Source organism: Bombina bombina, chromosome 5, assembly GCF_027579735.1.
Source record: "Bombina bombina isolate aBomBom1 chromosome 5, aBomBom1.pri, whole genome shotgun sequence".
NCBI classification, from domain to species: Eukaryota; Metazoa; Chordata; class Amphibia; order Anura; family Bombinatoridae; genus Bombina; species Bombina bombina.
In genome coordinates, this window is record NC_069503.1 from 258,827,255 (window position 1) to 258,852,017 (window position 24,763).

Genomic DNA, 24,763 nt, shown 5'->3' on the forward strand with positions numbered 1-24,763 from the left:
AGGGAGTTTTATAAGCACCCCCCATCAAGCTCTCTACTTCATTTTTACTGTCCCCTGCTATTTTCATGTTTCTGGGTCTAAGTGACGTCACCACACCCAAAAAGTGTTAAAGTCACATCCCTGGAATCCCCCAACAACCCGAAGTCACCTTTCACTTCTTTACTAAATACTCCACACACAAAATCTGATGGACACTGAATGCATTGAAATCTAGTTTAGAATTTAATTCTATATATTTTCTTATGTAAAAGAGTTTGCAAAAGAGCTGTCTAATTAAAGAACAATGAACACAATTGTTTCTTTCATCTATTTGAAAAAGTAGCATTTAAAGGGACATTTCAGCCAAAATTGGAACCCACATGGATGTATTTCAGTTCTGAACAGAAGCATTTTTGTAATATATGTACATGTATATTGCAAATATGTTTTTATTGAAATGTGCAATTCATCTATGTGCATTTAAATTTTGACTGGAATGTCCCTTTAAACGTGTTGATTTTTTTTGTCTCGAGTAAAACTTGAGCATTATTAAGAAGGATCTATTAACCGAGTATTAGAAAAAGTGCCTATCAGCTAATGAGCATTAAGGGGACACTGAACCCAAATTTTTTTTCATTCATGATTCAGATAGAGCATGACATCTTAAGCAACTTTCTAATTTACTCCTATTATCAAATTATCTTAATTATCTTCGTATCTTTATTTGAAATGCAAGAATGTATGTTTAGATGCCGGCCCATTTTTGGTGAACAACCTGGGTTGTTCTTGCTGATTGGTGGATAAATTCATCCACCAATAAAAAAGTGCTGTCCAGAGTCCAGAACAAAAAAAAAAAAAGCTTAGATGCCTTTTTTTTTCTTCAAATAAACAGCAAGAAAACAAAGAAGAATTGATAATAGGAGTAAATTAGAAAGTTGCTTAAAATTATATGCTCTATCTGAATCACGAAAGAAAACAATTGGGTTCAGTGTCCCTTTAACAATAAGTGCCTTATTAACCAATGGGGATGTGTAGAAATGTTTAAATTTAAATTCATTCAAAGTTGAAGTAAAAAAAGGTTTCACAATTTTATGCAAAAAAAAAAAAAAATCAACAGTTTGAGATTATGTTTTTTATATGGACAACAGAAAAAAATGTGTACAGTGTCCATTTAACTAATAATAGACAGAAATTGTACAAACTGACATAATAAGAAAATAGAATTAAATTCTAAACAAGATAAATGGCATTTTTTAAGGTGTACAATTTCTTTATAACATAATGTATGATACCCAATCCAGTTCCACTTTGTAAGTAAATGTGTATATTGGATCTATATGTCTTATGTTTTGTTTTGTATAAATTGCATGCACTTATCTTTTCATGCATGTCAGATTCTTATAGTCTGCCCTTCCAACCCTTATAATGCAGGTTATTGAGCTACATCAATCTAAACAGGGATGTTCTTATAGGTTAATTAAACTAAAAACCTTGCTTATATTTCAAGGGCATGAAGTTTTTTGGAAAGACATAGATGACCAAAAACACCCAAACTATTCAATCAGTCTTTACAATGAAAAGATCATAATGCTCATAATGGTTGGCAGAGTAAGCACATTGAAAATACAGTATTTTAAAAGGAATTGTTTTGATATTTATCTATAACTGAAGTAGAACACACACCCTTATGAATATGCTTCTTTTAAAAGTATGAATGAGATTGCTGCCAAAAAGGCAAGTGTGTGATTTTTTGTACATACATTGTCACATACTAATACAATTTTTTTTTTAGAATACAAATCTTTAATTACACGTGCAATTCTTTTTTTTGGAAATAAAATTTTGCTTTTTTGGAAGTACAATGCAGGTTATTGAGCTACATCAATCTAAACAGGGATGAAAAGATCATAATGCTCATATTGGTTGGCAGAGTAAGCACATTGAAAATACACGGCTAGATTACGAGTCTAGCGTTAGGCTTTAAAAGCAGCGTTGGCCGGTCCCAACGCTGCTTTTTAACGCCCGCGGGTATTACGAGTCATGTAGGTACAGGTGTACCGCTCACTTTTTTGGCCAGACTCGGAAATACCACAAATCCACTTACGTCAATTGCGTATCCTATATTTTCAATGGGACTTGCATAGCGCCGGTATTACGAGTCTGACCAAAAGTGAGCGGTAGACCCTCTCCTGTCAAGACTGGTACCGCATTGCATCAGCCAATAGGATTTTTTCTACCTTAATTCCGATTGGCTGATAGAATTCTATCAGCCAATCGGAATTGAAGGGACACCATCTTGGATGACGTAATTTAAAGGAACCTTCATTCGAGAAGAGCCGTCGGATGAAGAGGATGCTCCACGTCGGATATCTTGAAGATGGACCCGCTCCGCACCGGATGGATAAAGATAGAAGATGCCGTCTGGATGAAGACTTCTGCCCATCTGGAGGACCACTTGGCCCGGCTTGGATGAAGACTTCTCCTGGCTTCGTTGAGGACTTCGGCCCAGTTGGGTGAAGACGTCTCCCGGTAAGGTGATCTTCAAGGGGTTAGTGTTAGGTTTTTTTAAGGGGGGATTGGGTGGGTTTTAGAGTAGGGTTGGTTGTGTGGGAGGTGGGTTTTAATGCTGGGGGGGGGGTGATTTGTACTTTTTTTTTTTACAGGTAAAGTAGCTGATTACTTTGGGGCAATGCCCTGCAAAAGGCCCTTTTAAGGGCTATTTGTAATTTAGTGTAGGAGAGGGCTTTTTTATTTTGGGGGGCTTTTTTATTTTTTTAGGGGGATTAGATTAGTTGTAATTAGTTTAAAATTCTTGTAATTTGTTTATTATTTTCTGTAATTTAGTGTTTTTTTTGTACTTTAGATAATTTTATTTAATTGTATTTAATTGTATTTAATTTAGTTAATTTAGTTAATTTATTTAATTATAGAGTAGTGTTAGGTGTTAGTGTAACTTAGGTTAGGTTTTATTTTACAGTTACGTTTGTATTTATTTTAACTAGGTAGTTATTAAATAGTTAATAACTATTTAGTAACTATTCTACCTAGTTAAAATAAATACAAACTTGCCTGTAAAATAAAAATAAACCCTAAGCTAGATACAATGTAACTATTAGTTATATTGTAGCTAGCTTAGGGTTTATTTTATAGGTAAGTTAGTTTTAAATAGGAATAATTTATTAAATGATAGGAATATTTATTTAGATTTATTTAAATTTTATTTAAGTTAGGGGGTGTTAGGGTTAGACTTAGGTTTAGGGGTTAATAACTTTAATATAGTGGCGGCGACGTTGGGGGCGGCAGATTAGGGGTTAATAACTATAATGTAGGTGTCGGCGATGTTGGGGGCAGCAGATTAGGGGTTAATACATATAATGTAGGTGGCGGTGTCCGGAGCGGCAGATTAGGGGTTAATAATATAATGCAGGTGTCGGCGATGTCGGGGGCCGCAGATTAGGGGTTAATAAGTGTAAGATTAGGGGTGTTTAGACTCGGGGTTCATGTTAGGGTGTTAGGTGTAGACATAAATGTATTTTCCCCATAGGAATAAATGGGGCTGCGTTAGGAGCTAAATGCTGCTTTTTTGCAGGTGTTAGTTTTTTTTTCAGCCGGCTCTCCCCCATTGATTCCTATGGGGAAATCGTGCACGAGCACGTTTAGCCAGCTCACCGCTAACGTAAGCAGCGCTGGTATTGAGGTGAGATGTGGAGCAAAATTTTGCTCTACCCTCACTTTTTTGCGGTTAACGCTAGGTTTGTAAAAACCCGTAATACCAGCGCTGTCTGTAAGAAAACGGTGAGCATAAACTGCTCATTAGCACAGGATAGCCTCTAACGCAAAACTCATAATCTAGCCGACAGTATTTTTAAATGAATTGTTTTGATATTTATCTATAACTGAAGTAGAACACACACCCTTATGAATATGCTTCTTTTAAAAGTATGAATGAGATTGCTGCAAAAAAGGCAAGTGTGTGATTATTTCTTATCATTGTATATACACTGTCACATACTAATACAATTTTTTTTTTTAGAATACAAATCTTTAATTACACGTGCAATTCTTTTTTTGGAAATACAATTTTGTTTTTTTTGGAAGTACAATCTTCTTTTCTGGAACTACACTTCCAGCATGTGTTAAAGGGATACTAAACCCAATTTTTTTCTGTTCAAGATTCAGATAGAGCATGTGATTTTAAGCAACTTTCTAATTTACTCTTACTATTAATTTTTCTTTGTTCTCTTGTTATCTTTATTTAAAAAAGCAGAAATATAAGGTTTTTGAGTCAGCCCATTTTTGGTTCAGCACCTGAGTAGTGCTTGCTAATTGGTGGCTACATTTAGACACCAATCAGCAAGTGATACCCAGGTTCTGAACCAAAAAAGCGAAAGCTTACATGTCTGCTTTTTCAAATAAAGATAGCAAGAGAAAATAGAAAAAATTATAATAGGAGTAAATTAGTTGCTTAAAATTGCATGCTCTGGGTAGATTTATCATAGTGCAAGTGGACATGATAGAATGTAGCGCATCATGTCTGCTGCACATCGATAAATGCGGACAGCACACGCTGTCTGCATTTATCATTTTACCAGAAGTTCTTGTGAACTGCTGTTGCAATGCCATCCCCTGCAAATTTGTGGCCAATTGGCCGATAGCAGGGGGTGTCAATCAACCCAATTGTATTTAATCGGGTTTATTTCTGTCCGCGGTCTCAGAGCAGGCGGACAAGTTATGGAGCAGCGATCTATAGACTGCTGCTTCATAACTTCTGTTTCTGGCGAGCCTGAAGGCTCACGTGGAAACAGGGACATCAAGCTCCATACAGAGCTTGATAAATCAACCCCTCTATCTGAATCATGAAAGAAAAAAATTGGGTTTAGTATCCCTTTAACCCCTTAATGACCAAGGACGTACGCCACACGTCCTCAAAAAAAATACAGTTAATGACCGAGGACGTGTGGCGTACGTCCTTGGTCTGGAAAGCAGCTGGAAGCGATCCTGCACGCTTCCAGTTGCTTTCCGGTTATTGCAGTGATGCCTCGATATCGAGGCATCCTGCAATAACCTTTTTTAGCAATCCGGTGCAGAGAGAGCCACTCTGTGGCCCTCTCTGCACCGGACATCACCGGCTAAATCCGTTGGTGGGTGGGAGCCGGTTCGGGAGGCGGGTGGTGGCCATCGATGGCCCTGATGATGTGGAGGGGGGCGGGATCGTGGGCAGGGGTGATCAGGGGCGCGCGCGTGCACGCGGGGGCGGGCGTGTGCACGGGGAGGGAGCGGGTGGGAACCGCTCCACTACAGAAAAAGGAAGTATTAAAAGTTTTAAAAAAGTAGACTATATTTATATCAAACTACATCAGTCAGGGGGTGGGGGATTGGTCTGTGTGAGGGGGAAGCTACACTACAGAAAAAGAAGATAAAAAAAAAAAAAAAAAACATTTCTCTTGCAAACTGGGTACTGGCAGACAGCTGCCAGTACCCAAGATGGCCCCCAATAAGGCAGAGGGGGAGGGTTAGAGAGCTGTTTTGGGGGGGATCAGGGAGGTTGGGGGCTAAGGGGGGATCCTACAAAGTAGCATATGTAAATATGCTAAAAAAATGTTTATTTTTTTTAAAAAAAAACTTTTATTTTAGTACTGGCAGACTTTCTGCCAGTACTTAAGATGGCGGGGACAATTGTGGTGTGGGGGAGGGAAGGGAGCGGTTTGGGAGGGATCAGGGGGTCTGATGTGTCAGGTGGGAGGCTGATCTCTACACTAAAGCTAAAATTAACCCTGCAAGCTCCCTACAAACTACCTAATTAACCCCTTCACTGCTAGCCATAATACACGTGTGATGCGCAGCAGCACTTTGCGGCCTTCTAATTACCAAAAAGCAACGCCAAAGTCATATATGTCTGCTATTTCTGAACAAAGGGGATCCCAGAGAAGCATTTACAACCATTTGTGCCATAATTACACAAGCTGTTTGTAAATAAATTCAGTGAGAAACCTAAAATTGTGAAAAATGTAGTGTTTTTTTTTAATTTGATTGCATTTGGCGGTGAAATAGTGGCATGAAATATACCAAAATGGGCCTAGATCAATACTTGGGGTTGTCTACTACACTACACTGAAGCTAAAATTAACCCTAGAAGCTCCCTACATGCTCCCTAATTAACCCCTTCACTGCTGGGCATAATACACGTGTGGTGCGCAGTCGCATTTAGCAGCCTTCTAATTAGTAAAAATCAAAGCCAAAGCCATATATGTCTGCTATTTATGAACAAAGGGGATCCTAGAGAAGCATTTACAACCATTTATGCTATAATTGCATAAGTTGTTTGTAAATAATTTCAGTGAGAAACCTAAAGTTTGTGAAAAAAATTGTGAAAAAGTGAACAATTTTTTTTATTTGATCGCATTTGGCGGTGAAATGGTGGCATGAAATATACCAAAATGGGCCTAGATCAATACTTTGGCATGTCTTTAAAAAAAAATATATACATGTCAATGGATATTCAGGGATTCCTGAAAGATATCAGTGTTCCAACGTAACTAGCGCTAATTTTGAAAAAAAGTGGTTTGGAAATAGCAAAGTGCTACTTGTATTTATGGCCCTATAACTTGCAAAAAAAGCAAAGAACATGTAAACATTGGGTATTTCTAAACTCAGGACAAAATTTAGAAACTATTTAGCATATGTTTTTTTTTGGTGGTTGTAGATGTGAAACAGATTTTGGGGGTCAAAGTTAGAAAAAGTGTGTTTTTTTCAATTTTTTCCACATATTTTATAATTTTTTTATAGTAAATTATAAGATATGATGAAAATAATGGTATATTTTGAAAATCCATTTAATGGCGAGAAAAACGGTATATAATATGTGTGGTTACAGTAAATGAGTAAGGGGAAAATTACAGCTAAACACAAACACTGCAGAAATGTAAAAATAGCCTTGGTCCCAAACGGACAGAAAATGGAAAAGTGCTGCGGTCATTAAGGGGTTAATACATTGTCAAAAATAAATTCTAGTTCCTATTTTGCTAAGGGACTCGTGATGTCACAGCATTCAGTTCAGTAGTTTGCCAGGGAACTAGCTGCTCTTGTGTTTAATTAAATGCGGAGAAATGACTGACAACCCCAGCAAATCAACATCTAAGGTAAATTTTTTAACATTTATCATGTAAAATACAAAAACATGGTATAACAAAAGTGATTATTCTCATTTGCATCATACAACTCTATACAGAGGAATATTGTTATTGATGTTTTAAGAACAGTTTTCATGGTAGCAGCAAAAAATGAGGCCCCGGTCGATTGCCTATGAGAGGAGGGGCCAGTGACCTCACTCTAGGCGTAGGGCGTGGTTACTGAGCCGTTGCTCACTTTCTCTTCAGCGTCGGAAGAAGCGGATCTGGAAAGAAGCGTTCCTGTACTTACCATGGCGGATCTTCAATCAATTCTCGGCACGGTCCAGGAGCTGGTGAGGACGAAGGGAGTCGATTGGTTGAAGAAGAGGCTGGTCCAGGAAGAGGTCGGCGGATCCGGAGAAGCGGAGACGGCGGGTGCAGGAGCATCTAGGCCTGTTCGGAGATCTCGTCCACCGGTGAGGCTGAGTCCATCGAGCGGCAGGAGGCGGGAGTCCAGCAGCAGAGGAAGAAGGTCGGTGAAGGCGGCGTCAGCAGGAGGAGTTCCAGCGCAACGGGCGGTGCAGGCCTGCACCGTCGCATCCAAGGCAGGAGTAGGCAGCAAGAGTCGGAGCAGGAGCAGAGTCACCGGCGACCAGGAGGAGTTACGGATTCCGTTATCGGAGCCTGGGACAGGTAATTTCTTCTCTCTTTCAGGTTGCGGTGAGGTGTCCGGTGGGGAGCAAATGGCAGAGGAGGCCGCAATGGGGGCAATAGAGAGCAATTCGGACGAAGAGGCCCCTTCAGTTTTGGCGCCTTTTTCGGAACAGGTAACGGCCTTTTCAGGCCCAGCCGGCAAGTCTGACAGGACGAGCTTTACGGCCTCAGGGCCTGGGGGGATTCAAAAGCAGGACATTATGGCTCTTATAAAAGATGCCAGGGGTAATGCAAATGTTTATTCTGTGAGAGGGAGCATAACGGGCACTAGGCCTGAGGCTAATTTGTCAGCAGGGCCTGCGTCAGAATCAGCTAGGAGAACATTAAACTTTGACGACCCTGGAAGCAAAGGGTCTGGTAGAAAGGCATTAAAGAAGACTAAACATTGTGATTCGGTATCCGGACAAGATTACATTGTGTCCAGGGATGCTAGACTAGTTGGAAGGGAGGAGGTGGGAAGGAGTACTGATAACTATAGTTTAGATTCAGTTAATAGACAGAGTAGTAGGGAGAGGCATAGTTTTGGTAGTCAGAGTATTAAGGATTTCAGGGGGGCTGCCGTTAGGCAGGGTAATGTTTCCTTTTCTCCAGTTGTTTTTCAGGATAGGTGTGGCACTGCAGGACAGAAGGAATTCACTAGTCGGAGTGAACATGAAGATGGAGATTCCTTATGGATTGAGGATCATTATAGCGACTTTGGAGAGGAAGAGGAGCAATCAACATCTGTTTCAGGACCAGTTGCTTCAGAACAGGTAGGGGGTATGGAAATGTTGTCACATTTAATTAGGGCACTGATTCCTGAAAAAAGGGAGATTAGTAATAGTAGTGTTATTGATAGGAGTTCTCACTCAGTTGAGGATAGGGAATCTTTTGCTAGGCCTATCTCTGATAAGGGGAACAGGGCAGCTAATTTAGATGGTAGTGGTAGGAGTGTAGCTAACAGGGGTTACGCATCCTCTCGGTCACAGGGCAGTTCAGGAGGAAGAGACAGACAGGAAAGAAGATCCAGGATTCCAGTTGCACGGTGTTGGGTAAGATCCCGGTCGCCTGTTAGCGTCAGAAAGAATCAGGAGTCAGGAGAAACGGCTGTTTGGGGTACTCTCGACAGTCAATCAAGGGAGAGAGTGAGATACAGGAGATCTAGGACTCCGGATAGAAGGAGTCATAAAGAAAGGGATGGTCTGAGGCAGGGAAGTGAACCTAGATGCCTGGACTCAAGGAAGGAAGCAGGTATATCAAAGGAAGGTTCTAATGTTTCATGTGTTGATGGTGTGAGTAGTGGTGTGATTCTTGTGCAAAATTCGAATGTTTCAGATGATCGCTGTGAGGTGCTATTAAGAGGTTTAAAGGATTTAGTATCCCAAATGGAAAGTGGTTCTCATTCTAATATTAGTGTTCCTTCGGGCCCAGTTGGCGCTTGGGTTTCTCAGCACATGGCATCTGGGGGAGGTCCTCCGGACCAGGCTGGCTCTGTTACATCTGGTATCCCTTCAGTTTCTGGTCAGGTTAGAATATCTGATAAGGCCCTTAGGCGACCTTGTCTATGTTCAGTTGGGCCTTTGGGTATTCATCTTTCTAAAGATATAAAAGAAAAAATTTGGAGGCGTGAATTTATTGAGATATTTTCTTTGCTTCCTGTGGATCAAAGTTTTGATAGTAAGGATGATTCTAAGAGTGATTCTGGTAAGAAGGATGAGGATGAGCGTAGAAAGAGATTTAGGAAGATTCCTAAAACTTTATCTAACTGGTCTAGGGCCTTTTGCATTTTGGCTAGTGTGATTGGTGAGAGGAACCCAGAACTGTGTTCTTCCCTTTTTTGCTATCTGGACGAGATAGCTAGTGCTTGGCGGTCTAGCATGGTGGAAGTATGACGAACAATTCCGTCAACGATTGGCGGTTCGTCCTGAGATGCTTTGGGATGATAGGGACATGGGTATTTGGCTGGAGCTTATGACGCCTTTAAGGTCAGCTCAGTCCTTTCGGGTTTCAGGAGTTGTTGCCGGTGCATCTTCTTCCTCATCATCTGCGGTGGCCTTCAGGAAAGGTCTCTGTTTTCAGTTCAATGAGGGAGCGTGTAAATTCGGTTCAGCTTGTAAGTACAAGCACAAATGCTCCTTTTGTGGAGGAGTTCATTCCAGTGTCAAGTGCTTTAAGAGGGTCAAATCTTCATCAAAAGCCGAGAGTGTCATTCAAGGCCAAGACTCCGGTGAAAGTAGAAAGGATGGAGCCTTGGTTAAGGTTGTACGGTAGGAGAAAAGGTTCGGCATCTGATGCAGAAATTTTGTTTAAGGGTTTCAATGATGGCTTTCTTATTCCTTTTGTAGTTGGAATTGAATCTGTTTTTGCTGGTAATCTTAAGTCTGCAAAAGAATTTCCTGGTGTTGTCTTGGAGAAGATTCAGAAGGAGGTGTCTCTTGGTAGAATGGCAGGACCCTTCTCTGTTCCTCCTTTTGATAATCTAAGGGTGTCTCCCTTGGGTGTTGTACCAAAGAAGGTTCCGAATCAGTTTAGGCTTATTCATCACTTGTCTTTTCCGAAGGGTTTTTCGGTTAATGACGGGATTGACCCTGAATTGTCTATGGTAAGATATGCTTCCTTTGATAAGGCTTTATCATTAGTGAGAGAAGCGGGTCATAATGCCTTGTTGGCTAAGGTGGATATTGAGTCGGCTTTTAGACTTTTACCTGTTCATCCTTCTTGTCACCACTTATTGGGATGTTTTGTAGATGGTTCCTATTTTGTGGATTTATGTTTACCTATGGGCTGCTCTATTTCCTGTTCTTTATTTGAAAAATTCAGTTGTTTTCTGGAATGGGTGGTTAAACAGATTTCTGGGCTTTCATCGGTTATCCATTATTTGGATGATTTTCTTTTCGTGGGTCCTTCTGGTCTCAATTCATGTCAGGTGCTTATGGACTCTTTTGTAGCTATGGCTTGGGATTTTGGTATTCCAATTGCCAGCGATAAGTCAGAAGGGCCGTCTTCCGTAATTAGTTTTCTGGGTTTCTGCATTGATACTGTGGTTATGGAGTGTAGGTTGCCTGAGGATAAAGTGAAAGATTTGGTTTTTTCACTTGACCTTGCCCTTAAGAAGTAGAAGCTGTCATTGAAGGAAATTCAATCCTTAGTTGGTAAGCTTAATTTTGCTTGTAGGATTATCCCTGTTGGTAGAATTTTCTGCAGGAGATTGTCGTTGTCAACAGTTGGGGTTAAGATTCCCCATTTTAGGATACGTCTGTCTGCTCATGTTAAGGAGGATTTACGTGTTTGGAAGGCCTTCTTAAAGGAGTTTAATGGTAATTCTTTAATTCAATCTGCTGAAATTTTGAACAGTGAGTTGCATCTATTTACCGATGCTTCTGGAGCACATGGTTTCGGTGCTTTGTTTGGTAACAAGTGGTGTTCAGGTTCTTGGCCTGAAACATGGATTGAGGGGGGCCTTACCAGGAACATCGTTTTTCTGGAGTTATTCCCATTAGTGGTGGCTTTGAAGATCTGGGGTTGTGAGTTCGAAAACAAAAAGGTGACTTTTCATTCTGATAACTTGGGTGTTGTTTTTGCCATCAATCATTTATCATCAAGCTCTAAACCGGTAATTGGTTTGATCAGAATGTTTGTTTTCGAATGTATGAAGCATAATGTGTATTTTAGAGTTGTTCACGTTCCTGGAAAGGAGAATGTTGGGGCTGATGCTCTTTCTCATTTTCAGTGGCAGAGGTTTCGAGAGGCTGTTCCGGAGGCAGACACAGTGGGTGCTACGTGCCCGGAGGAAATGTGGTACCTGAATTTTCTAGAGTTGTAAATTGGGTGAGGGGAGCCTTAGCTCCTGGTACATGGAAGGCTTATGTTTCGGTATGGGTGCTCTGGTTAAATAAACTGTTGGAAAATGATGGTCATGTTAATGAAGTGAGTTTGCTGCTGTGTTGGATTGAGGAATGGAGAGATAAGAAATTTTCTAAATCAGTGATAAAAAGGAACATGGCGGCATTGTCTTTTTTATTTAAAATGTTGGATTGGTCTGATTTGTCCAAAAAATTTTGTATCCGGATGGCGGTGAGAAGCTTGTTGAGGCGTAAGGTGGCTTTGGATAAGAGACGTCCTTTAATTTTTTCTATAGTGGAGAGAATGGTGTTTTTTTTATCTAAGGTTTGTTTTTCTAGTTTTGAGGCTCGTTTTTGTTAGCATTTTTTGGTGCTTTTAGAATTTCAGAATTGGTTTCTGCTAATCGTTGGAGTCAGGGTGGTTTTATGTTGGAGGATGTTGTTTTAAATGAACATGATGTTTTGTTATGGTTGAAGAAATCTAAAACGGATCAAGAAGGTAAGGGTTGTTGGGTTTGTTTGAACGAAATTGGTGGGGTGTGCTGCCCTGTTTCGGCAGTCAAGGATTATTTATGTTGTAGAGATCAGTCAGTTAGGGGAGCATTATTGATTCACGAGGATGGATCCTCTTTATCTCGCTTTCAATTTGAATCTGTCATGAAAAAAGCTTTGGAGTACATTGGCATTAATAGTAAGGAATTTGGTTGCCATTCTTTTAGGATTGGTGCAGCTACAGAAGCTAGCATTCTGGGTTTGAATGAAAGTGTGGTTAAAAGGATTGGGAGGTGGAAAGTCTGAATGTTTTAGGTCTTATGTTAGGCCAGATTTAGTGTGCTAGTTTTTGTTTCAGCAGGTCCCCCGCATTGTTGGATCGTGGGACACTCCTATGTTTACTGGGCGAGGAAGGCGGCTTCATGTAAAGATACTGGGTGTCAGCTGGGTTGCCCTTTTGAGAATGTGTTTATTAAATGGTTTGGTATTAGGGTTATGAAATGGGAGCAATTGGTTGGGCAAGTAATTAGCTGGGCGAGACTTTTTCATCCTCCTGATATTTTAGTGATTCACGCAGGGGGTAACGACCTGGGTTTTATGTCTCAAAAAGGTTTAATAGACATGATTAAGTGGGATATCATTAGGTTGAAGGAATTATTTCCCTGAATCACAATTGTTTGGTCTGACATAGAATGCAGAATCTCCTGGAGATCAGCTTGGGATATTAGGCGTTTGGATGGTTCTAGAAAGAAGGTCAATAGAACTATTTCTAGCTTTGTGGCCAAATTGGGTGGGTGTGCCATTCGGCATGTGGAATTTGAAGGTGAAGTGGGTAAATGTTTCTTTTTGAATGATGGTGTTCACCTTAATGAGGTAGGGCTTCATCTGTTTAATTTTAATCTAAGCGAGGGTGTGAAAAAGGCCTTAGCCCTGTGGGTTCGTGCACGAATTTAATTCGTGCAGTTGCGGGGTGCTAGCCTAAAAATTTAAATAATTATTGTGGGTACCTCCTCAGATATGGGGAGAGGTTATGGTGGGGGCGTGCCTGGCTGAGAGCCAGTGGAAGGCACGTCCTTGTGTTTTAGGGCAAGCACTTTTAAATGAAGTTTGTGTTTAATAAAGTCTTTATCTTCATTTAATTTTATAATAAATGCGGGCTGCAGCCTTTTTCACCCAAGTTCAAGTGTCTGTGTTTTATTTATTTAGTTTAAGCATATGAAATGCCTAGATGTGTGGTCAATGAGGCCCCGGTCGATTGCCTATGAGAGGAGGGGCCAGTGACCTCACTCTAGGCGTAGGGCGTGGTTACTGAGCCGTTGCTCACTTTCTCTTCAGCGTCGGAAGAAGCGGATCTGGAAAGAAGCGTCCCTCCCTCCCTCCCTCCCCTTTTGTTTGGTAAGTGGCTGTCGCAGCTGGTGCGGGGTGCTAGCCTAAAAATTTAAATAATTATTGTGGGTACCTCCTCAGATATGGGGAGAGGTTATGGTGGGGGCGTGCCTGGCTGAGAGCCAGTGGAAGGCACGTCCTTGTGTTTTAGGGCAAGCACTTTTAAATGAAGTTTGTGTTTAATAAAGTCTTTATCTTCATTTAATTTTATAATAAATGCGGGCTGCGGCCTTTTTCACCCAAGTTCAAGTGTCTGTGTTTTATTTATTTAGTTTAAGCATATGAAATGCCTAGATGTGTGGTCACTCACTGTAGCATGTAGTTTTCTTTCAGATTCTGTTTTTTATGTTTCACCATACAACATTCTTTAACATGCCTAAAGTGCGTATTCTGCCTTGTTTTATAACATTAATGTACTAAGGAATATACATTTTGATAAAATGGGGACTAGAATTTATTTTTGACAGTGTTTTGACACATACTGGATATGTACTTCCAAAAACATAATTGTACTTCCAAAAGAAAAAAATTGTATTGTATTTCCAAAAAACAAAAGTGTAATTATAAAAAAAAAGCATTTGTAATTTAAGAGTTGTATTATAAAAAAAATGCATTTCCAAAACATTTGTATGTCACAATTTATGTACAATGATAAAGGCGATAGATAGAATAGATATATACATAGATAGTGTCCTTCACACAGCCCACTGTTGTTCGTTTGTTACATTTTAAAGCTTTTTTTGTCTGCTTAGAAGATCCACCCCTAAGCAACTGATCCGGTCCTAAAATATAATAGAAATCCTGCTGTAATAAAATGGTGGTTTGTACATTAAATGCATACTGTCAGCCCATATACACTGGGGTGAACCCAGCTGCGGTAAATAGCCATTTCCCAACACATTTATATTTCTATTAGATCTAGTATAAAGTGCCAAGAATACATTTAAAGACTAGTTATTTCTAAAATTAATATTAAAAACGTTTCACATTGTAGCATAATAAACTGAGTTAGGTTAAAATACTATTATATTTTAGTTATACTGACCCTCAATTGTATCTAACAATATAACAATAAGAAAAATAAGTTCTTTTTTTTTACACTTCGATAGAAATGTTAACCTTAAAGAAGTTGATATAACTGATTTGATATTATAATATGGAAAAGAAACATTTAATGATATATATAATTATATTTACACACTTACACATATTTTATTCAACAGTATAATTCATATGCTCCCATGGCTAGGTCAAATATTGGCCGCATCTGGTTTAAATTTTCCCTTTTCAGCTTTCACAGGAATCTATAAAATGATTTCACTCTTGGAGTCTTATGTAAGACCTGATAAGGTGCCAAAACACTTTTTGCTATCTTCCAGTTTATCTGGTATGGCTTCAATTTTATGAAACACCATATAAGATTTAGTTGATCTTAAATCTCCAAATCCCTATGGTATTTATAATTCTACAGTATGACCATCACAAATTGTACTTTAAAACCATGTAAACTCTAATAGTGTCCTTTCTTGCTCTTTGTGTTATTTGTCAAAAAAAAATCCAACTATTTAATTTGAAGTTTATGAAAAACAAACATTTAATTTGAATACAAACTGCAGCACTTTGGAAATAACAATGATGGAAAACATTACCTCCAGTGTCCTTTAGATGAAGAGCTATCTTTGTGTCATCTGAAAAAAATGAAAACATCTAAGTCACATTAGTGCAAAGAAAGGCAAAAATTAAAATGGGTGTAAAACTGTACTTGTATGTCTGATAATACAATTTAGTTTATTTAAATTGCATTAAAGGATACATTAAGATCCCACAAAATGAAATACTAAATTTATATTTCAATTTTACAGCTACAAACACAAATTCCATTTCATAGACAATGAATAAAACGCTAATTTACCTCCACAAAGTTAAAATCTAAAACTCAACGGCCAGATAATTCATTGCTTCCAAGGAAATATAAAATCAATATATCACACCTTAAATATATTACATGTTTTGTTTATTTCTTATATTTATATTATAGTACTTAGTTTATAAAGGTTAATCACATTCTGAATACTATGTAAAGCCTTGAAGGCATTCTGACTTAAAGGAACATGAAACCCCAAAAAATTATTTTATGATTTAGATAGAGAATACAATTTTAAACAACTTTCCTATTTACTTCTATTATTTAATTTGCTTCCTTTTCTTGTTATCCTTTGCTGAAAGGTTTATCTTGGCAAGCTCAGGAGCAGCAAATAACTTAGGTTCTAGTTGCTGATTGGTGGCTGCATATATATATATATATATATATATATATACTGATTGTCATTGGCTCACCCATGTGTTCAGTTAGAAACCAGTAGTGCATTGCTGCTCATTCAACAAATGATACCAAGAGAATGAAACAAATTAAATAATAGAAGTAAATTAGAAAGTTGTTGTTTAAAATGGTATTCTCTATCTGAATCATGGGTTTCATGTCCCTTTAAGGACCAGGTTCTGTTATAATGATAATAATGATAAATGCATTTATTTATGTAATTTTTATATTACTAGAACATATTTTATTCTGGATCTTTTTGATGGTAATGTGATGAAAAATATGTTACTAGATATATATTTAATCTGTAATTTTTCACCTTATACCATTGAAAGAAGACCCTCCTAATGACATTCATCTTGAATTACCCTGTCATCATATGTCCATCATACTCATGCGTCATAAAATTAACTGATACACTCCTCTTGTGGATTCTGCCACTCCCGAATACTGTATTTATTAAAAACATGATTATTTTAGACACTTTGTTTGGAGGTTTTTACAGCATTTATAAATGTTTTGTATACATTCTAAGCTGGTTAATTCTTGAAATGACAGCTGTGTTTCAATGTCCCTCCAACGAGCCATCACTGGCTTTCACACCCGGTTCTCATCAAATATTAGTGCCAGACACTTTGGGGGCGATTTATCAAGCTGAGGCAGACAGGGGGCGCACATATGTGCCCCTGTCCCCCACAGCTCACCTCTGGCGGAATAAATTTCCCTGGCGGAATTCAGCATTGCGAACAAGCGCTATTTTGCGCTCACGTGCAATCCTGCCCGCGCACAGCCAATCACATGCGCGCTTGAGCTGTCAATCTCCCCGGTCGGACTAGAGGTGGCGAAAAATTAGAGAAGCAGCGGTCTGATGATCGCTGCTTGTTAAATATGGCGTGCAGGTTCTCTTGTGAGAATCTGCAGCCATAGTGGGTCGATAAATCGACCCTTTTAGTGATAGTTGTTTTAGAGTAGCAATAGGTAGTGATAGTGAATTACATGGCAGTGGCAAATGCATTGTTGCAACTGCTATAATAACAGAATTTATGCTTACCTGATATATTACTTTCTCCAGTGGTGTGTCCGGTCCACGGCGTCATCCTTACTTGTGGGAATATCTCTTCCCCAACAGGAAATGGCAAAGAGTCCCAGCAAAGCTGGCCATATAGTCCCTCCTAGGCTCCGCCCACCCCAGTCATTCGACTGACGGACAGGAGGAAAAAAATAGGAGAAACCATAGGGTGTCGTGGTGACTGTAGTTAGAGAAAATAATTCATCGGACCCGATTAGAAAACCAGGGCGGGCCGTGGACCGGACACACCGTTGGAGAAAGTAATTTATCAGGTAAGCATAAATTCTGTTTTCTCCAACATTGGTGTGTCCGGTCCACGGCGTCATCCTTACTTGTGGGAACCAATACCAAAGCTTTAGGACACGGATGAAGGGAGGGAGCAAATCAGGTCACCTAAACGGAAGGCACCACGGCTTGCAAAACCTTTCTCCCAAAAATAGCCTCCGAAGAAGCAAAAGTATCAAATTTGTAAAATTTGGCAAAAGTGTGCAGTGAAGACCAAGTCGCTGCCTTACATATCTGATCAACAGAAGCCTCGTTCTTGAAGGCCCATGTGAAAGCTACAGCCCTAGTGGAGTGAGCTGTGATTCTTTCAGGAGGCTGCCGTCCGGCAGTCTCATAAGCCAATCGGATGATGCTTTTAAGCCAAAAGGAAAGAGAGGTAGAAGTTGCTTTTTGACCTCTCCTTTTACCAGAATAGACGACAAACAGAGAAGAAGTTTGTCTGAACTCTTTTGTAGCTGCTAAGTAGAATTTTAGAGCATGGACTACATCTAAATTGTGTAGCAAACGTTCCTTCTTTGAAACTGGATTCGGACACAAAGAAGGTACAACTATCTCCTGATTAATATTTTTGTTGGAAACAACCTTTGGTAGAAAACCAGGCTTAGTACGCAGAACAACCTTATCTGAATGGAACACCAGATAGGGTGGAGTACACTGTAGAGCAGATAACTCAGAAACTCTTCTAGCAGAAGAAATAGCAACCAAAAACAAAACTTTCCAAGATAACAGCTTAATATCTATGGAATGTAAAGGTTCAAACGGAACCCCTTGAAGAACTGAAATAACTAGATTTAAACTCCAGGGAGGAGTCAAAGGTCTGTAAACAGGCTTGATCCTAACCAAAGCCTGAACAAATGCTTGAACATCTGGCACAACTGCCAGTCGTTTGTGTAGTAGGACAGAAAAAGCAGAAATCTTTCCCTTTAGAGAACTCGCAGATAATCCTTTATCCAAACCTTCTTGTAGAAAGGAAAGAATCCTAGGAATCTTTATCTTATTCCATGAGAATCCCTTGGATTCACACCAGCAGATATATCTTTTCCATATTTTATGGTAAATCTTTCTAGTTACCGGTTTTCTGGCTTGAACCAGAGTATCTATCACGGAATCTGAAAACCCACGCTTTGATAGAATCAAGCGTTCAATCTCCAAGCCGTCAGCTGGAGGGAGACCAGATTTGGATGTTCGAATGGACCCTGAACAAGAAGGTCCTGTCTCAAAGGTAGCTTCCATGGTGGAACCGATGACATATTCACCAGGTCTGCATACCAAGTCCTGCGTGGCCACGCAGGAGCTATCAAGATCACCGAGGCCCTCTCCTGTTTGATCCTGGCTACCAGCCTGGGAATGAGAGGAAACGGTGGAAACACATAAGCTAGGTTGAAGGTCCAAGGCGCTACTAGTGCATCCACTAGAGTCGCCTTGGGATCCCTGGATCTGGACCCGTAGCAAGGAACCTTGAAGTTCTGACGAGACGCCATCAGATCCATATCTGGAATGCCCCATAGTTGCGTCAACTGGGCAAAGATCTCCGGGTGGAGTTCCCACTCCCCCGGATGGAATGTCTGAGTGAGCCTTTGCCTTTGAAAGAGACGACGCTTGTACTAGAATGTCGTCCAAGTACGGTACTACTGCAATGCCCCTTGGTCTTAGAACCGCTAGAAGGGATCCGAGTACCTTTGTGAAAATCCTTGGAGCAGTGGCTAACCCGAATGGGAGGGCCACAAACTGGTAATGTTTGTCCAGAAAGGCGAACCTTAGGAACTGATGATGTTCTTTGTGGATAGGGATATGTAGATACGCATCCTTTAGATCCACGGTAGTCATAAATTGACCTTCCTGAATTGTGGGTAGAATCGTTCGAATGGTTTCCATCTTGAACGATGGTACTCTGAGAAATTTGTTTAGGATCTTTAAATCCAGGATTGGTCTGAAAGTTCCCTCTTTTTTGGGAACTACAAACAGATTTGAGTAAAATCCCATTCCCTGTTCCGCCGTTGGAACTGGGTGTATCACTCCCATTTTTAACAGGTCTTCTACACAATGTAAGAATGCATGTCTCTTTATTTGGTTTGAGGATAAGTGAGACATGTGGAACCTTCCCCTTGGGGGTAGTTCCTTGAATTCCAGAAGATAACCCTGAGAAACTATTTCTAACGTCCAGGGATCCTGAACATCTCTTGCCCAAGCCTGAGCAAAGAGAGAGAGTCTGCCCCCACTAGATCCGGTCCCGGATCGGGGGCTACTCCTTCATGCTGTTGTTAGCAGCGGCAGGCTTCATGGCCTGCTTACCCTTGTTCCAGCCTTGCATCAGTTTCCAGGCTGTTTTGGTCTGTGAGGTATTACCCTCATGCTTAGAGGATGCAGAATTAGAGCCCGGTCCGTTCCTGAAATTACGAAAGGAACGAAAATTAGACTTATTCTTGGCTTTGAAAGGCCTATCTTGTGGGAGGGCGTGGCCCTTTCCCCCAGTGATGTCTGAGATAATCTCTTTCAATTCTGGCCCAAAGAGAGTTTTACCCTTGAAGGGGATATTAAGCAATTTTGTCTTGGATGATACATCCGCTGAGCAAGACTTTAGCCAAAGCGCTCTGCGCGCCACAATTGCAAACCCTGAATTTTTCGCCGCTAATCTAGCTATTTGCAAAGCGGCATCTAAAATAAAAGAGTTAGCCAACTTAAGTGCGTGAACTCTGTCCATAACCTCCTCATATGGAGTCTCTCTACTGAGCGACTTTTCTAGTTCCTCGAACCAGAACCACGCTGCTGTAGTGACAGGAACAATGCATGAAATGGGTTGAAGAAGGTAACCTTGCTGTATAAAAATCTTTTTAAGCAAACCCTCCAATTTTTTATCCATAGGATCTTTGAAAGCACAATTATCCTCGATAGGAATAGTAGTGCGCTTGTTTAGAGTAGAAACTGCCCCCTCGACCTTAGGGACTGACTGCCATAAGTCCTTTCTGGGGTCGACCATAGGAAATAATTTCTTAAATATAGGAGGGGGAACAAAAGGTATGCCGGGCTTCTCCCATTCCTTATTCACTATGTCCACCACCCGCTTGGGTATAGGAAAAGCGTCTGGGTGCACCGGAACCTCTAGGAACTTGTCCATCTTGCATAATTTTTCTGGAATGACCAGGTTGTCACAATCATCCAGAGTAGATAGCACCTCCTTAAGCAGTGTGCGGAGATGTTCTAATTTAAATTTAAATGTCACAACATCAGGTTCAGCCTGTTGGGAAATTTTTCCTGAATCTGAAATTTCCCCATCTGACAAAACCTCCCTCATGGCCCCTTCAGATTGGTGTGAGGGTATGACAGAACAATTATTATCAGCGCCCTCCTGCTCTTCAGTGTTTAAAACAGAGCAATCGCGCTTTCTCTGATATGCAGGCATTTTGGATAAAATATTTGCTATGGAGTTATCCATTACAGCCGTCAATTGTTGCATGGTAATAAGCATTGGCGCGCTAGATGTACTAGGGGCCTCCTGCGTGGGCAAAACTGGTGTAGACACAGAAGGAGATGATGTAGAACCATGTCTACTCCCTTCATCTGATGAATCATCTTGGGCAACTTCATTATCTGTGGCAGTACTGTCCTTACTTTGTTTGGACGCTATGGCACAATTATCACACAATTTTGAGTGGGGAGACACATTGGCTTTCATACATATAGAACATAGCTTATCCGAAGGCACAGACATGTTAAACAGGCTTAAACTTGTCAATAAATCACAAAAAACGTTTTAAAACAAAACCGTTACTGTCTCTTTAAATTTTAAACAGAGCACACTTTATTACTGAATATGTGAAAAAGTATGTAGGAATTGTTCAAAATTTACCAAAATTTTACCACAGTGTCTTAAAGCCTTAAATGTATTGCATACCAATTTTCAGAGCTTTAACCCTTAAAATAATGGAACAGGAGCCGTTTACAAATTTAACCCCTATACAGTCCCAGCTACAGCCTTTGCTGTGACTTTACCAAGCCCAGAGGGGAATACGATACCAAATGACGCCTTCTAGAAACTTTTCCAACTACTTTCTGGTCCTCACACATGCATCTGCATGTCTTGCTCTCAAAAACAACTGCGCAGTAATGGCGCGAAAATGAGGCTCAGCCTACAACTGGGAAGGCCCTCCCTGACTGGAAAAGGTGTCTAACACAGTGCCTGCCGTTAAAAAACGTTCCCCAAGTTTATAAGTGTGAATTATCAGCATAAACATGTATACAATGTCCAAATAAAGCAATCGATTTAGCCCATAAAAGTGTCTACCAGTTTTATAGCCCATATTAAGCCTTTTATTCTGTTTGAAACTAAGAAAATGGCTTACCGGTCCCCATGAGGGGAAATGACAGCCTTCCAGCATTACACAGTCTTGTTAGAAATATGGCTAGTCATACCTTAAGCAGAAAAGTCTGCTAACTGTTTCCCCCAACTGAAGTTACTTCATCTCAACAGTCCTATGTGGAAACAGCAATCGATTTTAGTTACTGTCTGCTAAAATCATCTTCCTCTCACAAACAGAAATCTTCATCCTTTTCTGTTTCAGAGTAAATAGTACATACCAGCACTATTTTAAAATAACAAACTCTTGATAGTAGAATAAAAAAACACCACATACTCTTAACCATCTCCGTGGAGATGTTGCCTGTGCAACGGCAAAGAGAATGACTGGGGTGGGCGGAGCCTAGGAGGGACTATATGGCCAGCTTTGCTGGGACTCTTTGCCATTTCCTGTTGGGGAAGAGATATTCCCACAAGTAAGGATGACGCCGTGGACCGAACACACCAATGTTGGAGAAATACAATTCAAACTTATATATATATATATATACATATATGCTACTTAGTCATAAGCACATATGACTAACTCTATTTATTCTAATTGTACTTAAATAACTTCCGGCTAGATTACGAGTTTTGCGTTATGGCTCATAACGATGCTTTTTCACTACCGCTGCTATTACGAGTCTTGTAGGTATAGCTGTACCGCACACCTTTTTTGGCCATAACGCAACGTAACTACCGCAACATTCAAAAAGTAATTTTTTAATGAGACTTCCATATTGCTGGTATTACGAGTTTTGCCTTGGAGGCCAAAAAGTGAGGTACAGCCTATACCGACAAGATTCGTATCGTCATCTAAAGTCAGTAGTTATGGGTTTTACGCTACAAAGCTGTACCATAAAACTCATAACTAAAGTGTTACAAAGTACACTAACACCTGTAAAAAAAATACAAACAATCCCCAACAGTTAAACCCACCACCCACACAACCAAACCCCCCAAATAAAATCCTATCTAAAAAAACCTAAGCTCCCCATTGCCCTGAAAAGGGCATTTGGATGGGCGTTACCCTTAAAAGGGCATTTAGCTCTTTTTCGTTGCCCAAAGTCCCTAATCTAAAAATAAAACCCACCCAATAAACCCAACACTAACCCCCGAAGATCCACTTACAGTTTTTGAAGACCGGACATCCATCCTCATCCAGCCAGGAGAAGTCTTCATCCAAGTGGCAAGAAGTCCTCAATGAAGCCGGGAGAAGTCTTCATCCAAGCGGCAAGAAGTCGTCCTCTAGGCGGGCAGACGTCTTCATCCAGACGGCATCTTCTGTCTTCACCCTTCCGACGGGGACGGCTCCATCTTCAAGACATCCGGCACGGAGCATCCTCTTCTTTCGATTCCTCTTGAAGAATGAAGTTTCCTTTAAATGACGTCATCCAAGATGGTGTCCCTTGAATTAGGATTATATCAGCCAACTGGAATTAAAGGGTAAAAAATCATATTGGCTGATGCAATCAGCCAATAGGATTGAGCTTCAATCCTATTGGCTGATCCAATCAACCAATAGGGTTGAGCTTGCATTCTATTGGCTGATTGGAACAGCCAATAGAATGCAAGCTCAATCCTATTGGCTGATTGCATCAGCCAATAGGATTTTTTATCCTTTAATTCCGATTGGCTGATAGAATTCAGCCAATCGGAAATCAAGGGATGCCATCTTGGATGACGTCATTTAAAGGAAACTTCATTCTTCAAGAGGAATCGAAAGAAGAGGATGCTCCGCACCGGATGTCTTGAAGATGGAGCCGCTCTGCGTCGGAAGGATGAAGATAGAATATGCTGTCTGGAGGAAGACTTCTGCCCGCCTGGAGGATGACTTCTTGCCACTTGGATGAAGACTTCTCCCGGCTTCATTGAGGACTTCTTTCCGATTGGATGAATACTTCTCCCAGCTGGATGAGGATGGATGTCCGGTCTTCAAAAACTGTAAGTGGATCTTTGGGGGTTAGTGTTAGGTTTTTTTAAGGGTTTATTGGGTGGGTTTTATTTTTAGATTAGGGACTTTGGGCAACGAAAAAGAGCTAACTGCCCTTTTAAGGGCAATGCCCATCCAAATGCCCTTTTCAGGGCAATGGGGAGCTTAGGTTTATTTAGATAGGATTTTATTTGGGGCGTTTGGTTGTGTGGGTGGTGGGTTTTACTGTTGCGGCGTTGTTTGTATTTTTTTTTACAGGTAAAAGAGCTGAATTCTTTGGGGCAATGCCCCGCAAAAGGCCCTTTTAAGGGCTATTGGCAGTTTAGTTTAGGCTAGGTTTTTTTATTTTGGGGGGCTTTTTTATTTTGATAGGGCTATTAGATTAGGTGTAATTAGTTTAAATATTTGATAATTTATTTTTTATTTTGTGTAATTTAGTGTTTATTTTTGTAATTTAGTTAATTGTATCTAATTAATGTAATTTATTTAATTTTAGTGTAATGTTAGGTGTTATTGTGATGCAGGTTAGGTTTTATTTTACAGCTAAGTTTGTATTTATTTTAACTAGGTAGTTAGTAAATAGTTAATAACTATTTACTAACTTGTCTACCTAGTTAAAATAAATACAAACTTAGCTGTGAAATAAAAATAAAACCGAAGATATCTACAATGTAACTATTAGTTATATTGTAGCTAGTTTAGGGTTTATTTTATAGGTAAGTATTTAGTTTTAAATAGGAATTATTTATTTAGTGTCAGTGATGTGGGAGGCCAGAGGTTTAGGGGTTAATAACTTTAGTATAGTGGTGGCAACGACGACGTTGGGGGCGGCAGATTAGGGGTTAATACATTTATGTAGGTGGGGCGACATTGGGGGCAGCAGATTAGGTGTTAATAAGCGTAATATAGGTGTCGGTGATGTCGGGGCGGCAGATTAGGGGTTAATATGTGTAATGTAGGTGTTGGCGATGTCAGGGGTGTTTAGACTCAGGGTTTATGTTAGGGTGTTAGGTGTAAACATAAATTTTCTTTCCCCATAGGAATCAATGATGCTGCGTTACGGAGCTTTACACTCCTTTATTGCAGGTGTTAGGCTTTTTTTTAGCCGGTTCTCCCCATTGATGCATATGGGGAAATCGTGCACGAGCATGTAAAACCAGTTTAAAGCTGCGCTGGTATTTGTGTGCGGTATGGAGCTCAATGCTGCTATATTGCCCGCAAACGCAGGTTTTTGGAAAACCTGTAATAGCAGCGCTATTAAAGGTGAGCGGTTGAAATAACTTGCAAGTTATTACCGAGCCACTCATAACGCAAAACTC

General features: G+C 40.2%; 1 protein-coding gene across 1 annotated transcript in view; it reads right to left on the reverse strand.

Moving 5' to 3' along the window:
* PLXDC2 (plexin domain containing 2) overlaps positions 1 to 24,763 on the reverse strand; it is a 1,268,934-nt gene that overhangs the window by 76,682 nt on the left and 1,167,489 nt on the right. The window contains exon 12 of the mRNA XM_053713963.1: positions 15,151 to 15,189. Coding sequence (XP_053569938.1) covers positions 15,151 to 15,189 — 39 coding nt within the window. The remainder of the gene's footprint in view (positions 1 to 15,150; positions 15,190 to 24,763) is intronic.